Source organism: Dipodomys spectabilis, unplaced genomic scaffold (genome assembly GCF_019054845.1).
Source record: "Dipodomys spectabilis isolate Male_0828 unplaced genomic scaffold, ASM1905484v1 ptg000511l, whole genome shotgun sequence".
NCBI classification, from domain to species: Eukaryota; Metazoa; Chordata; class Mammalia; order Rodentia; family Heteromyidae; genus Dipodomys; species Dipodomys spectabilis.
Genome location: NW_024871188.1, coordinates 634029 through 650455, shown reverse-complemented (window position 1 = coordinate 650455; position 16427 = coordinate 634029). Strand labels below are relative to the sequence as shown.

The 16427-nt window shown below is 54.4% G+C and overlaps 1 protein-coding gene across 1 annotated transcript; it reads left to right on the top strand.

The window, feature by feature from the left end:
* The first annotated feature begins 284 nt into the window (after positions 1-284).
* Positions 285-12263, top strand: Yju2 (YJU2 splicing factor homolog). Its single transcript, XM_042669897.1, has 8 exons — positions 285-375; positions 3146-3246; positions 4827-4971; positions 6900-7034; positions 8656-8837; positions 9138-9258; positions 10959-11067; positions 11618-12263. The coding sequence occupies exons 1-8, from the start codon at positions 352-354 to the stop codon at positions 11728-11730; spliced, it is 930 nt and encodes a 309-aa protein (XP_042525831.1). The 5' UTR covers positions 285-351; the 3' UTR covers positions 11731-12263.
* Positions 12264-16427: the final 4164 nt, after the last annotated feature.

Below are 16427 nucleotides of genomic sequence, written 5' to 3'. Positions count from 1 at the left end.
AGCACGCAAAGCAAAAAGAGGATGAAAAACACAGAACTCCGCAGTGTCAGAACAAAATTTTAACCAGTGATTCTAGAGTGGTAGCAACGCACCCACGAAAAGGAAGGGTCCAAATTCCGACGGCCGCGGAACCTTGATTCCACGGGCTCGTGTTTGCAAGTCGGGTGGGAACACACTCGGACTCAGTTGCCTGGGAGCTGCAAACACGGACCGGAAGCTGCATTCGCAGCAGCCAATAGGAGATGCAGGCGGAAGTGGCGTATCCGGAAACACGGGTGACGGTCGAAACCGCTTCAAAAAGCCCTAACATACCCAAGTCTCGGGAGCTTGGCAGCCGCGTAGGAGGCGAAGATGTCGGAGCGGAAAGTTTTAAACGTAAGAATCCGGCTGTTTCGCCTTTCTACCCGCAGGGGGATGTGAACGGACTCCGGGGAGGGGCCGCAACTCCCTGCGATTTCCATTCGGGGCCGGTTTGTCCTCCCGGGCTTGGCCCCCCGGACGCCGCCCAATCACCGCCCTCGGAGGGCGGAGGCGGGCCCTCAGTGAGCCTTCCTCCCTCTGATTGGGTGCACGTCCTGGGGGCGGGGCTAGCCGCCCTCCTTTTCCTCTGGCTTCTGAGATTGGCTCTTCCTGCGGCGTCTATCCAGTCAGCGCCTCTGGTAGCCGAACGTCCAGGAGGAATTAGCGAAGCTGTCTTAAAGGTCCCGCCCCTCCGACGTTTCTGACCAATCATCGTTCCCGGGAGGGTTCTGTTTTGCGTTCGAGCTTCGGTTCGGCCAGTGAGGGACCCTGCCAGTACTTGGGAGCGCACCCCACCTCACCCCACCCACCCGGTTGTTTAGAGCCCATTCGGAGCCCCATGGCTCCCCTTCCTCCAGTGTGCCGCAGCAGTTTGCCCCAGAGTCATGTCAACAGAACTAAACCCTGAACAGCTTGAATCTTGAGAGACTCAGTGTCCCCCTCTGTAAAGTGGGTACATTTTGCTTTCCTACCTCCTTGGGGTCGTTGCTAGTGATCCTTGAGACATGGAATATAGTGTGTTCTGCGTATTGGCTGCATCCCACTAAATCTGCTGCAAACAACAAATCATTTTATCTTCTGATTCTTCAGTGACTTGGAATTGTGATTTTATTTTTATTTTTTGTTGTTTTTGAGACAGAGTCTCTGTAGCAGAGGCTGGTCTGGAATTTCTGATCCTCCTGCCTGGGATGTTAGAAATGCACGACTCCTTGGTGTCATAAATGAATGGACAGATAAGAGATATAGGAGATAAGAGATATTTAAGAGATATAGGCAATTTTGTTTTTCTCACAATGGTGCAATACGATATTCTACCCAGAGCTAGTTGGGTACACTGTGCAGGGCAGTTATCTAGGCTTTTATCCCAATCTAAACTGTCTCTTCCCCTTGTCAAGGAGTTAGGCCCACAGTCTAAGTATCATTGATTACCAAGTTTAGAAAGCGGGCCATTCACTAATTCCTTTATTTTTCCTCATTTATCTATTGCAGTTTATTATTTTAACTTCCTTAGCAAAATATATCTCCCTGACATGGCTAGCTGGTAACAAGCAGCACAGATACACTTTAGTTACACTTGAGCTAAATAAAGCAGGTAATTCCAGGAAATATCAATACACAATACCAAATACACTTTATTTGTTCTTTGCCAGTCCTGGGGCTTGAACTCAGAGCTGAGCACTATCCCTGAGCTTCTTTTGCTCAAGGCTAGCACACTTGAGCTACAGCACTACTTCTGGGTTTTTCTGTTTATGTGGTACTGAGGAATTGAACCAAGGGCTTTATGCATGCTAGGCAAGCACTCTACCACTAAGCCGCATTCCCAGCCCCAAAATACACTTTAGTGTGACAGAAAAGAATAGTTTTTCTTACAGGGATTATAGGAGTTCAACACTGCACCTAGCTTGGAGTTAATTTAAGTAACACAAATTCACACACACACACACACACACACACACACACACTCCATCCATGTCCCACCATGGATATTATGGAGACCTAAGATTGCTCTTCCTTAAAAAGGCCTGCCTTTACTGGATGCCAATGGCTCATGCCCATAATCCTAGCTACTCAGGAGGCTGAGATCTAAGGATTGCAGTTCAAAGCCAGCATGGACAGGAATATCCCTGAGACTTATCTCCAATGAACCACCAAAACATCAGAAATGAAGCTATCCCTTAAATGGTAGAGTGCTAGCTTTGAGTAAAAAATCTCGGGGAGCCGGGCGCTGGTGGCTCACGCCTGTAATCCTAGCTACTCAGGAGGCTGAGATCTGAGGATCACAGTTCAAAGCCAGCCCAGGCAGGAGAGACCGTGAGACTCCTATCTCCAATAAACCACCAGAAAACCGGAAGTGGCGCTGTAGCTCAAATGGTAGAGCGCTCGCCTTGAACTGAAGAGCTGAGGGACAGCGCCCAGGCCCAGAGTTCAAGCCCCACGACCGACCAAAAAAAAAATAAAAATCTCAGGGATAGTACCCAGTTCCTTAGTTCAGGCCACATGTGTGTGCACGCACGCACACACACACACACACACACACACACACACACAGCCACTCACTAGTGACTCATGCCTGTAAACCTAGCTACTCAGGAGGCTGAGATCTGAAGATTACAGTTCAAAGCCAGCCTGGGCAGGAAGGTCTGTGAGACTCTTATCTCTAGTTAATCACAAGAAAACGAAGTAAAGCTGTGGCTGAAGGCAGCCTTGAGCAAAAGGGCTCAGGAACAGCTCCCGCTTTTGTACTTGGTGACCATCTAGGACCTTGAATTTCAGTAGTGTTCTTGTTCCTCAATCAGAAGAACAATGGATACCAGGCTTCTCTTGGTGAGCCACAAGCCCAGCCCCAGTAGAAGCCTCCATCACTAAGGGCTCTCCACACATCCTGTTCCTCTGCTGGAGGAAGATACTAGAAGCTTGGTACTGCCCCAGTGCCCTGTCCTTGCATCACTTCTGAGTTTTTCCCTTTGGCTAATTGTTGAAGAAAGCCACAGCACTGAGGTGGTGTGTAACCTACGTGCTGGGATTCACGCTAATATGATTCAAACCCAGGTCCTGCGGGAACCTCTTCCCTCTGCCCCTGGCCTGCTTATCACCTCCACCTTTGACCTTGCCTTCCTCCCTACAGAAATACTACCCACCAGACTTTGACCCGTCAAAGATCCCCAAACTCAAGCTGCCAAAGGACCGGCAGTACGTGGTGCGGCTCATGGCTCCCTTCAACATGAGGTGAGTCGTGGCTGTGTGGCCTGCACCAGTCATGGCAAATGAACCCCGCTGGCCAGCATCTCTGCACAGTTGGCCTGTCTCAAGTCTTGCCTCTGGTGTGGACCGCTGCAAGCCTCACTTTCCTCCTCTTTGAAGAGTAAACTTCCTAAGCCAGGTGCTGACGGCTCACACCTGTCATCCTAGGTACTCAGGAGGCTGAGATCTGAGGATTGTGGTCCAAAGTCACCCCGAGCAGAAAAGTCCCCGTGAGACTCTTATGTCCAATTAACCACTCAAAACCCAGAAATGGTGCTGTGGCTCAAGTGGTAGAGTGCTAACCTTGAGCACAAAGAGGCTTAGGGACAGCACCCAGGCTCTGAATTCAAGCTCCACACAACTGACAAAAGAAATGAAAAAAAGATTAAACTTCCCGTGCTTGGGCTTGGGCTTCAAGTAAGGAAGAATAACAAATGTTGGGCAGCCCACATCCACCCCCGGCCAGAATTCCCAGTGACAGTCTAGCTTGTTCCTGCCTCAGGCCCTTTGTACCTGCTATGTCCTCTTCCTGGAGCACCCACAAGACTGTTCCTCTCTACCTCTTCAGTCCTAGCTCAGCTCTCATCCCCTTGCAGGATACAACCTTAGTCTGGCGGGCCCTTCAGACTAGTTCTGAATCATCCAACTGCTGACCCTGTGTGCATTTGATATCTCATATACCTGTTGCTCCTTTGGGTCGGTGAGGAACAGAAGGTTCCAGAAGGTGACCTTTCTTCTGGCACTCCCTCCTTCACTCGGTTGATGTTGGGTATCAGACAAAGGCCCCCCCGCATCGGATTGTGTGGTCTGGTGAGGAGTGGGGGGTGTTACCTTAGGCCAGCACACGGAGCCCGTGGGACAGAGAGCCGCTGCAGTGCTGGGACAGAAGGGGGCAGCTTCTCAGCCAGCATGGCGAGCGAAGTGTCAGCAGACTGCTCACTGGTGCTCACGCCTGTAATCCCAGAGGCACGGGAAGCTTGCAGTTTGTAACTGGCCTGGGCAGAAATAGTTTGCCAACCTGTTTCCAATTAACTGATAAAAAGCAGGATTGGAGGTGTGGCTTGAGTGGCTTTGGGCCCCAGCTGAGCGAGTGGAATGAGATACAACACACACACACACACACACACACACACACACACACACACACACACACACACACACACACACACACACACACACACACACACACACACACACACACACACACACACACACACACACACACACACACACACACACACACACACACACACACACACACACAGAGGAAGAGGGGCTTCCAGACTCTGGGAATGGCAAAGCAAAGGCCCTGGGGCAGGAGCAGGCTGGAGGTGTTTGTTTGTAGGAGCAGGAGGCTAGCCCGATGGGGCTAGCAGCCAAGGTGACAGAAGTCCATCTTCCCCGGTGGGGCATTGTGGATGGATACCCCATGGTGGCAGGTCTGCTTCTGACCAGTCTGGACACTCAGCTCTGGGGGCGGGGTGGAGACCTGGTGGGTGTAAGAGCCGGTGTGGTGCCCCTGCGTCCTGCCAGTGGGCCTGGCTTGAGCTCCTGCCCCATCCCAGGTGCAAGACGTGCGGAGAGTACATCTACAAGGGGAAGAAGTTCAACGCGCGCAAGGAGACCGTGCAGAACGAGGTCTACCTGGGGCTGCCCATCTTCCGCTTCTACATCAAGTGCACGCGCTGCCTGGCTGAGATCACCTTCAAGGTAGACCACCCCGCCCGCCCCCCTCCGCTGCTCCTGTCAGATTGCACAGGGAAGGCTTCTGACGCCCCCAGGAGACCCCACTCAGTTGATGGCAGAAAATTGGGGACCATGTTGGTGACATCATTACTTCTACAGGCAAAAAGTTAGTAGAATAGACTGCTGTAAGGTAACAGACTCGACAGGCAAATCATTATCGGGTAGAACACTCTACAGTCAGCCGGGCCTGGTGGCTCATGCCTGTAATCCTAGCTACTCAGGAGGCTGATACCTGAGGATTGCAGTTCAAAGCCAGTTGGGACAGGAAAGTTCATGAGACTCTTTGTTTGTTTGTTTTTTTGGGTCCGGTCGTGGGGCCTGAACTCTGGGCCTGGGCACTGTCCCTCAGCTCTTCAGCTCAAGACTAGCGCTCTACCACTTGGGCCACAGCGCCACTTCCGGCTTTTTTCTTTTTGCTTATGTGGTGCTGAGGAATCGAACCCAGGGCCTCTGGCATGCAAGGCAAGCGCTCTACCACTGAGCCACCTTCCCAGCCCCTTCATGAGACTCTTATGTGCAGTTAATCACAGAAAAAGCCTAAAGTGGTGCTGTGTCTCAAGTGGTAAAGCGATAACAGCGCTCAGGCATAGAGTTCAAGGCCCATGCCTTGAATACAGTCAGTAAAAGTCATGTTGTTTGTTCAGCAGCACTGGGGTTGGAACCTCACACATGTAGATAAGCACTTACCACTGTGCTATATCTCCAGCCTACGTTTTTCGTATTCATTGTTATCACAATTATGGACAAGATAAAACAGGACGGGGAACCTAAGACACCATTTTCATACACTTCTGCTCTAGGCTGAGTATATATTCTTTTTTTTTTTTTCTTTTGCCAGTCCTGGGGCTTGAACTCAGGGCCTGGCCACTGTCCCTAAGCTGCTTTTGCTCAAGGCTAGCACTATACCGCTTTAGCCACAGTGCCAAGGGGTGGCTTTTTCTGTTTATGGGATACTGAGGAATGGAACCCAGGGCTTCATGCATGCTAGGCAAGAACTCTACCACTAACCACATTCCCACCCACCCCCCCTTTTTTTTTTGTTAGTCCTGAGGCTTGAATTCTGAGCCTGGGCGCTGCCCCTCCCTCAGCTCTTCAGCTCAAGGCAAGTGCTCTACCACTTGAGCCACAAAACCATTTCCGTTTTTTTCGGTTGTTTTTTTTTTTGTCGGTCATGGGGCTTGAACTCTGCGCTTGGGCGCTGTCCCTCAGCTCTTCAGCTCAAGGCGAGCGCTCTACTACTTGAGCTACAGCACCACTTCCAGTTTTCTGGTGGTTTATTGGAGATAGGAGTCTCACTGGTCTTTCCTGCCCGGGCTGGCTTTGGCTTTGAACCACGATCCTCAGATCTCAACCTCCTGAGTAGCTAGGATGACAGGCGTGAGCCACCAGCGCCCGGCATCCGTTTCCAGTTTTTTATTGGAGATGAGTTTCATGGAATTTCCTGTCCAGGCTGGCTTTGAACTGTGATCCTCAGATCTCAGCGTCGTGAGTAGCTAGGAGTATAGGCGTGAGCCACTGGTGCCCAGCTTGAGTATATGTTCTTTTACCATGAACTTTTTTCTTTGACCAAAATAGATTTGCCTGCTGGCTGTCATAGCACCTTCCTGTAACACTAGCACATCATAAATAAAAGGGCAGCAACATAGAGGGTGCAGAATGGAGGCTGGACAGTGACCAGGGCTGGCAGAGGGGGCTTAAAGCCCATGCCAGGGAATTGGGTATTTCCATAGAGAAGATAGGAGCTTTACAAAGAACAAGCTGCCAAAGCAATAAGACAAGAAAAGGAAACGAGAGCGGAAGGAATATAAAGTTGCTGCAGTTGCCCCGGCTGCTGGTGGCTTCATCCATTGTCCCAGGACACAGAGCTGACTTGTGTCCCCCACGTCCCCCAGACAGACCCTGAAAACACAGACTATACCATGGAGCACGGGGCCACAAGGAACTTCCAGGCCGAGAAGCTCCTGGAGGAGGAGGAGAAGCGTGTGCAGAAGGAGAGGGAGGACGAGGAGCTGAACAACCCCATGAAGGTGAGCTATGGTGCGAGGTTCTGTCGTTCTTCACTGCGGTGCAGCTCCATCCCTGCCTGGGATCTGGGATCCAGAGCCAAGAGTCCCACACAGCGTGCTGCGAGGCTCTTGTCTCCTGGGCTTGGAATCTCCCATGAGGTTTTGGTGAAGACATTTGCATGGGGGCCACCTGATCGGAAGGTCTGACCGGGGCTGTGTTGGGCTGCAGAGTCCGGCGGCCCTGCTGGTTTTGCACATGACTGTGGGCAGGAGGCCTCGGCCAGTCACCCCATGGGCAGTGGCACGCCACTGCGTGAGCCTCTTCCCTACCTGGCGGCTGCTGCCCCCAGGGAGAGCCAGGAGGTCACGTGACTTTTGCAGCCTCAGGAGTGAGCTGGCGTGTCCAGGCTATGCCTCCATTGTACAGAAAAGTTGTAGGACGATTTTTTTTTTTTTTGTGGAACTCGGGGTCTAGGCACTTTCCCTGAGCTTTTTCACGCAAGGCTGGCGCTCTACCACTTGAGCCACAGCTCCACTTCTGGTGTTTTGGTGGGTCACTGGAGATAGAGTCTCACAGACTTTCCTGCCCAGGCTGGCTTTGAACCAGGATCCTCAGATCAGCCTCCTGAGTAGCTAGGATTACAGGAGGGAACTACCAGTGGCCAATTTACGCACAATCTTAAAACCACCCACACAACTGCCACTTTCTAGAGGGCAAAAGACAGCAAGGCCCCACAGAAGCAGGAGGAGCTAAAGCACCACAGCCAGGCCAGGCTGGCTTTACCACCCAGCTCCGAGGCCTAGAGCACCTCAGTTTCCTTTTCTGTTTCTAGGAGGGTTTGGGGCATTTGAGAACCTAATAGCAGGTGCTTTTCTTTTTCTTCCTTCCTTTCTTTTTCTGTGTGTGTGTGAGAGAATGTGTGTGTGTGAGTGTATGTGTGTGTGTGTATGTGTGTGTGTGTGTGTGTCAGTTGTAGGGCTTGAACAGCCTGGGCACTATCCTTCAGGTTTTTTTTTTTTTTTTGCTCAAGACTAGCACTCTACCACCTGAGCTTTTTAGTGGTTCATTGGAGAAAAGACTGTTGTATCTGGGGACTGGGAAGGTGGCTCAGTGGTAGATCACTTGCCTTGCATGCCTGAGGCCCTGGGTTCGATTCCTCAGCACCACATAAGAAAAAAGCCGGAAGTAGCGCTGTGGCTCAAGTGGTAGAGCGCTAGCCTTGAGCTGAAGAGCTGAGGGACAGCGCCCAGGCCCAGAGTTCAGGCCCCACGACCGGACCCAAAAAGAAAAAAAAGACTGTTGTATCTGGGCTGGCTTTGAACCACAATCCTCAGATCTCAGTGCCCAGAGTAGCTGAATGCAGGCGTAGGCCACCAGTGCCTGGCTGCAGGTGCCCACCTTTACTTGGTGAAATTTCTCATGATTACATTCACTGATGAAGCCAGATTGGAAATCCAGACTTCCTGGCTCAACTGGATCCTTTCTGCCCATCCTCTACCTGTGGGTTCACAGGTGACCCCACTACACAACTATGTGGCCTCCAGCGGTTGGTTGCCTGCCCCACTTGTGGGGCCCAGGTAGGACAGGGGGGCTGGTATCTGGATCCCTGTGAGCGCCAGCTCCCCCGCCTCACGGCCACAGGTGCTGGAGAACCGCACGAGGGACTCGAAGCTGGAGATGGAGGTGCTGGAGAACCTGCAGGAGCTGAAGGACTTGAACCAGCGCCAGGCGCACGTGGACTTCGAGGCCATGCTACGCCAGCACCGCCTGTCCCAGGAGGAGCGTCAGCAGCAGCAGCAGGAGGAGGACGAGCGGGAGACGGCGTGGGTCACCGCGGGGTCCCTCTTCCTGAGACTCCAGTGTCCTTGGGGAGACAGGGAGACGTCCCTGAGCCCTCCCACCCCCACCCCACATGTTTACTCCCCTGGGGAACACAGGATCCCTCTGTGCTAAGCAAGAAATCACCCCATGCTGAGCCACAGCCCAGCCAGCAGAGGTGACGACTTTAAGTCCTCTGTTCCAGGGCAGGGAAGGGCAGTAGGGGCCCCATGCTCCTTGACAGAGGGTCCCCAGCCTTGGCCCTAGCAGATCAGGTCTCCAAGCTCCTCTGTTCTGTCCCCCAGGGCCCTGCTAGAGGAGGCTCGGCGAGGCCGGTTGCTGGAGGACTCAGACTCAGAGGACGAGGCTGTTCCCGCCGCACCCCGGCCTGCGGTCAGGCCCAACCCCACCGCCATCCTACACGAGGTGAGCCAGGCCCGGCCCGCAGGGGCTCATGCGGTGCCACGCCAGGTGGCAGGAGCATGGCGTGTGGTTTCCTGTTTCCCGTTGAAGCTGTGGGAGCAGGAGCCCTTGTGACACCCCAGGACTCCACAGCGTGACAGGGGACCTGGCTTCTGGGAGCTCCTGGAGCATCGTTCCTGCCCTGTGGGTGTCACCAGCCAGATTGTCCAGCTGGGGCACAGGGGTAGCTGGTCCTTGCAGGCTCAACCCTCATGCTCCTCACTGTGGCCGGAGCTGGGGCACCTGGCCGAGCTGTGGAGGCCTCGCCCAATAGGAGAGGAGGGCAGGGAATGTCTTGTCCACCCAGCTCCATAGCAGTCTACTCTCATCCCATCAGTGCATGCAGCCACAGCCCCAGAGTCTGCCCCATGGCCTGAGGGTCCAGCCTGTCCCCCTAATTGTCTAGCCTGACCCACAAGGCCACCTGCTCTGGAACGCTGGGAGGAGATGGATGCCTGGGTGGGGGGGGGCACATCCCCCCCCCCTCATATCCCCATACCAGCCTGTCATTGGTTAGAGCATAACTACCTGACCGTATCCTGCAAAGGAAGCTGGGAAATGTAGTTTTGAATGTTGGCAGTGGTGTCCCAGCCGAGGATCCATCAAGGTTAGCAGACAGCATAGACGTGGGCTGCATTCCCTCAGCCATCAATCTTCTGATGTCACAGCAAAGCCAGCTGGCCAGCTTGCTCTTGTGCAGATTCTGGGGCTTCAACTCGGCCTCACATTATCACATGGCTTTATTTTATTTTGTTTTATTTTGCCGATTGTGGGACTTGAACTCTAGGCCTGGCGCTGTCCCTCAGCTCTTCAACTCAAGCTCTACCACTTGAGCCACAGCGCCATTTCCAGTTTTCTGGTGGTTCATTGGAGATAAGAGTCTCATGGACTTTCCTGCCTGGGCTGGCTTTGAACCGCAATCTTCAGATCTCAGCCTCTTGAGTAGCTAGAATTACAGGTGTGAGCCACCAGCGCCTGGTTGCTTTTTTTTTTTTTTAATTTAAGGCTTGTGGTCTACCACTTCAGCCATGCCTCCTCCTGTTTTGTTTTGTTTTGTTTTTCTGGTGAATTGAAGACGAGTCTCTTGGATTTATCTTCCTGGACTGGCTTCAAAACCCGATCCTCAAATCTCAGCCTCCTGAATAGCTAGGATTACAGATGTGAACCACTGGTGCCTGGCTTGGTTTTTCTTTTCTTTTCTTTCTTTCTTTTTTTTTTAAAGGGGCATGTTTATTTTTTTTATTTTTTATTTTTGGGTCCAGTCGTGGGGCCTGAACTCTGGGCCTAGGCACTGTCCCTCAGCTCTTCAGCTCAAGGCTAGCGCTCTACCACTTGAGCCACAGCACCACTTCAGGCTTTTTTCTTTTTGCTTATGTGGTGCTGAGGAATCGAACCCAGGGCCTCATGCATGCAAGGCAAGCGCTCTCCCACTGAGCCACCTTCCCAGCCCCTGGCTTGGTTTTTCTTTGCATTTAAGAAACCATTTTGCTGGGCACCAGTGGCTCACGCCTGTAATTTAGAGCAGGGGAGAGACCTGGCCAGCTCATCAGCTGCTTTACCAGGGTCATTCGTGGGCTGGGGTCGAGGAGGTCAGAACAGTTCTAACCTGGGGCAGGCGCCCTCCCATCGTGTGGTATCTCCCCTCCCCCACACTACACCACTAGGTTCCAAAGGCCAAGAGGAAGGCAGATGGCAAGGCGCAGCTGGCGGGCCTGGTGGTGGTGAAGAAGATAAAGACACAAGCCGAGGGCCCGGGCCAGGGGAAGGCCCCAGGTAAGTGCCTCAGCATGGCTCACCGCCTTCTTGCCTGACTCAGGGTTGCTCTGTCCCAGGCCGGCTAGCTGCTGTGCTGGCCCTGAGCCCTGACCTGTTTCCCGTGCTGTGAAATGGGGTGTAATGAGGGGCCGTTGACAGTCAGGGCCTGGTGTGGCCCATTGCTGAAGATGCTAGGGGATCCCAGCGCTGGGCTTCCATGAGCCATCGGTTACAGGAATCCCAGTGCTGCGCGTGTAAGGACGAGCTCAGAAAGGGGTGGCCACTGGTCCCAGGCCGCACAGCGGGTGGGTGGCAAGGCCCAGACTGTGGGACCTCATCATCTGCCTTGTGGTGGTATCTTTGCCCTGGGGGCCATCTCTGCTTTCTTCTGGCAAGTTCCAGGGTGGGGTGGTAGGTCAGGACCCACCCACCACCGCCGCCCTCCACCCTGGGCTTCGCAAATGGGTAGCACTGGCTGGCCATGGGCTCCGGCCTCCCTCCCTGGGCTGGGGGGGGGGGGGAGGCTTCCATGCCAGGACAGCTGATCGGCCCGCCCCTGCCCTCACAGGTGCCCCACAGAGTGGGACGGAAGCCGGCCCTGTGCCCCAGACGCCCGGCGCCTCCTCCCTGAGCCAGCTGGGTGCCTACGGGGACAGTGAGGACAGCGAGGGCAGCAGCTGAGCCCCGCCCACCCCGAGGGCCATCTCAGGTCCAGCCTTGGCCACACTGGAAACCCCAGGAGCCGGCGGCCACCACTGGAGGTCCCCACACCAGCCAGTGCCACCAAAGGACACATCATCCACGGCCGGCAAGGCCCAGCTCCTGCACGCCAGCAGCGTGCTGTCCCCAGAAATCCTGGCTGCACCCGGCCTCCAAGCCCTGCTGGGCTGTCCTGGAGATGTGCACCCTGACTGCCCTCTGGAGTGCCCCCCTCCCTCTCCCCCACGCCACCTGTGCAACCTGTGAATGGACTCTGCCTGGCAGCCGCCGCCTTCGCTGCTCATGTGCAGGCCAGCAGAGGGCTTGCTGCAGGACCCTCTTGTTCCAGAGACTTCCTGTGTCCCCCACGTGTACCCCACCCAGGGTCTGGGCTTTGGGACCACAGCATCCTTACATTCATTGATACCAGAGTTCAGCGTTTGCAATGGTCAGTTTTCTGTTACTGTGACAAAATGCCCCCAGGATCAGTTCTTCTAAAGGACAGGAGAATTGTTTGTTTGTTTGTTTATTTGCCTGTCCTGAGGATTGAACCCAGGGCCTGGGCATCATCCTTGAGCCTCTTAGTACTCAAGCCTAGTGCTCTACCACTTGAGCGACAGCGCCACTTCTGGCTTTTTCTCAGTAGTTTATAACTGAGTCTAATGGACTTTCATGCCCGGGCTGGCTTCAAACTACGATCCTTAGATCTTGACCTCTTAAGTAGCTAGGATTACTAACCTGAGCCACCAGTGCCTGGCTCATGAAGGTTATTTAGCTCACGCCTGGCGCAGATGGTTCAAGGCTGTGGCTGCGTATCCGCGTGGCTCTGGCCGGCGCCTTTCCAGTGTGTCATGGCAGTGGCGGCGTGGCTGTTGCGTTTAAGAGGGAGGATCATGGGAGGCTGGATCCCCCGGGGAGGGGCCGGGCCTGCTTTCTTACTACCATCTTGGGGGAACTCTGATCCTTCGAAGGGTGGTGCCCCAGAGCCCAGGTACCTCCCAAAGGGATGCCTCCTTAAGCAACCCACCTTTCCTGGGGGTCACACCCCTGGCTGTGGGGGGCCACTCCTGAGACGTGGACGCAGTGCTTCCCTGTGTGCGATCTCACCGCGGAGACCGCACGCACCTCACAAAGCCAGGCCGGGGGTCTTCAGGACGCACAAGGCGCCATGGTCCTGCCAGCCCCGCCACTCGGCATGGTGGAGGCGTGGTGGAGCCTCATGCGAAGGCCCGGCTGGGGGAGGCAGCGTCCAAGCTGGCGTCCAGCTCCTCACCCGAGCGCTGGCAGCTCCAGTGGGCAGAAGTCACACATCCCTGTGGGACTCACAGCCAGGGCTGCCCTCCCCAGGGAGCTTCTGGGGGGGGGGGCCTCCGTGTTCATCCCTTGCTTCCTAGGGAGCACTTGAGCTACCAACCCCTGTCCATGGTTCCTCTTCCCTTGTTGAGGTGCCAGGAGCTGAGCGAGGACAATAGGCCCAGAATTGGGGTCCCCCAGTCCCTCCACTGAGCGTGTCATCCGTCCCGACCGCTGTCAGGCCTCTGAAGCCGTCAGCTCCCCTGGGGCTTGTCTAGGTACCCACAAATCCCAGGACGGGGATGGGAGCTCCTGCTGCCCCCACCTCTCTGGCTCTCCCCAGTCCCAGGGTCCTGCCCAGCCACTGGGCATGCGCGCTTTCCGCCCGCAGGGCCCTGGGGCTGCTTGACCAAGGGCTCCTGCTGTGTAAGGACCTGGACTCAGATAAGCCTGGGTCCCAGGTGACACCTTTCACCCAGGTGTATGGTTCCTAGGCTATACCTTTCCCCTAGATGCATACTGAACCTCTTAAAGAGTGGGGCCTGGGGCTGGGAAGGTGGCTCAGTGGTAGAGCGCTTGGCCTTGCATGCATGAGGCTCTGGGTTCAATTCCTCAGCACCACATAAGCAGAAAAAGCCAGAAGTGGGGCCTTCAGGGACTGGGCCTTGCCTGGCCATCAGTCTGGGGACCCTTGGAGGTAAGACTATGCCTTCTCCATCATACTGGGGCCCTGGAAGTCAAAGCGGTGCCTCCTCCCTAGACTGAAGGGAGCTGGGGTGTATGTCTTCCATCACACTGAGTAATGCAGTGGGCAGGACTGAGCCTCTCCCATCAGAGAGGGGACATATGAAAACAGACACTTTGTCCTCTCTTAGTCTGGGGTCCCTAAAGAAAGAGTTATGTCTCTCCCTTCAGACCTGAGCTCCTAAACTCATAGCATGCCTCCTCCATCAGACTGGAGGCTTCACAGGGCAGAGTTTAGCCTCCCCACCGGATTGTGAGACTGTTCACATAGGAGTTGGCGCAAGCTCACACCTGTGCCCTCCAACTGTGAGAGGAAGGCGGAGCTATGCCTCCAGATCAGGAGTTGTATTTTTTGGGGGGGGGGGCGGAGGTGGGGCTTGAACTCTGGGCCTGGGAACTGTCCCTCAGCTCTTCAGATCAAGGCTAGCACTCTACCACTTGAGCCACAGCGCCACTTCCGGTGTTTTTCTTTTTGCTTATGTGGTGCTGAGGAATCGAACCTAGGGCCTCACGCATGCAAGGCAAGCGCTCTACCACTGAGCCACCTTCCCAGCCCCAGGAGTTGTATTTTTATTTATTTTGTTGCCAGTCCCAGGGCGCTGTCCCTGACCTTTTGCTCAAGGCTTGCACTCTACCACTGGAGCTCCAGCGCCACTTCTGGCTTTTTCTGTTGATGTGGAACTGAGGAATCGAACCCAGGGCTTCATGCATGCTAGGCAAGCACTCTACCACTAAACCATATTCCCAGCCCTGTATTTGTTTTTGATTTTTTGTTGGTCATAGTGCTTGAACTCTGGGCCTGGGTGCTGTCCCTCAGCTCTTCAGCTAAAGGCTAGTACTTTACCACTTGAGCCACAGCACCACTTCCAGCTTTTTCTGTTTATGTGGTAATGAGGAATCAAACCTAGGGCCTCGTGCATGCAAGGCAAGCACTCTACCACTGAGCCACCTTCCCAGTCCCCTGTATTGGTTTTTAATTGTTGGTTTTGTCAGTACTGGGGTTTGAACTCAGGACTCCGTTGTTGCTCAACTGATGCTATACCACTTGAACCATGCCTCTAGCTCTGCTCTTGTCTTGAACTCAGGGCCTGGGCAATATCCCTGAGCTCTTTCACTCAAGGCTGGTACTCTACCACTTAGGCCACAGTATTACTTCTGGCCTTTTCTGAGTATTAGAAATGAGAGTCTTGTAGTCTTTCTCTGCCCAGGTTGTCTTTGAACCTCCATCCTCAAATACCCTGAGTAGCTAGGATTTAATTTCCTTCTTTTGCTGTGATTTCTTCTTCCTCTTCTTCCTCCTCTTCTTCTTTCTTCTTCTTCCCCAAAATGGGACCCAGGAGCAGAGCACCGGTGGCTCAAGTCTGAGATCTGAGAATCACGGTTCAAAGCCAGCCCAGGCAGAAAAGTCTGTGAAACTCTTATTTCCACCAGATGTGACACTGTGGCTCAAGAGGTAGAGAGCTAGCCTTGAGCTGAAGAACTGAGAGACAGCACCCAGGCCCAGAGTTCAAGCCCCAGGACCAACACACACACACACACACACACACACACACACAAGAATGGAGAATGGGACCCAGGGCTTTGCGAATGTTGGGCAGACTGTCCACCTTGAAGCTACACCCCAGCCCCAAATCCCAGCTTTAAAGGGGTGCACTGTAGGGTAATGAATTATACTTGGGAATGCAAGCTTCTCCAATCAGAGGCAGTAAAACTTCCCATTTACCTGTGCGGGTGGAGGCCCTGCCCTCCCCCACTCAGCTAGACTCCCAGAGGCCCAGGGGGTCCCCACCGCCCAGAATCCCCAAACCATACCATCTCCGTGCCTTTGTCTCATTGTGCTGCTCAGTGCCTCTCTCCCTCCCTCCTCTCCTGATCAAAAATCCAAAGTCATCAGAGGTTCTGTTGTGATTCAAGGTCACAGGGCTTTGACAAGGTGGTCGGACCCCCAGCCCCCCCAACCTCCTCCACGGGCCTGCCGCCCCCTCCCATCCTGCTGCTGCCGCCCCTCTCCTCTCCTGGAGGTGGGGGAAGGGGGGCCAGCCCCAGGAGAAGCCAGCTCAAAGGACCTGGAAAGTCAAACGGCGTTTGATTCCGCCTGGGGGTCCCTAATTGCTATTCCAGCCACGGCATGTAATTAGAAGCCCCTTTCAAATATTTATACCGCAGACGCCTGTATTTATCCGACAGGGCTGGGGTTTGATGAGATCTGTCACCGGCTCCTCCACAGCCCAGAACTGTCCTGTGGCTGACAGAAAACAAGACAATTACCCCTGCCATGCTCCCTGGGGGGCCCAGGGACAGCGTCACTGATCTGAGCGAGGGGCCCGAGGAGAATGGGGGACATGGGGTGAGGAGGGAAGATCCAGTTCAACAGGTCCGAATTAGGGGGACACGGCTGGCTGCACAGAAAAGGTGAGCCAGGACCCTGACTGCTCAGGGCCTTTGGCCCTTCCTGGCTCCAGGCCTCAGTTTCCCCTTTTAGAAAACAGAGCAAGTAGCGGACAGAAGATAGATAACTGCTGATTCCATGTGAAGATTCTAGGGGCGCCCCAAGCCAGTCCTTGGCATGACACCTTGTCCAGACACCTCCTGCCCCCTCTATGCCTGTTTTCCAGTCCCCACAACAAGGAATTGGGGGCGTA

Bases quoted from the DNA above. Each gene is read 5' to 3' on its own strand.
- Yju2 (XM_042669897.1), top strand. From the start codon at position 352: ATGTCGGAGCGGAAAGTTTTAAAC. The intron at 7,035-8,655 runs GTGAGCTATGGT...TCACGGCCACAG, and splicing joins AGCTGAACAACCCCATGAAG to GTGCTGGAGAACCGCACGAG. The intron at 11,068-11,617 runs GTAAGTGCCTCA...CTGCCCTCACAG, and splicing joins GGGCCAGGGGAAGGCCCCAG to GTGCCCCACAGAGTGGGACG.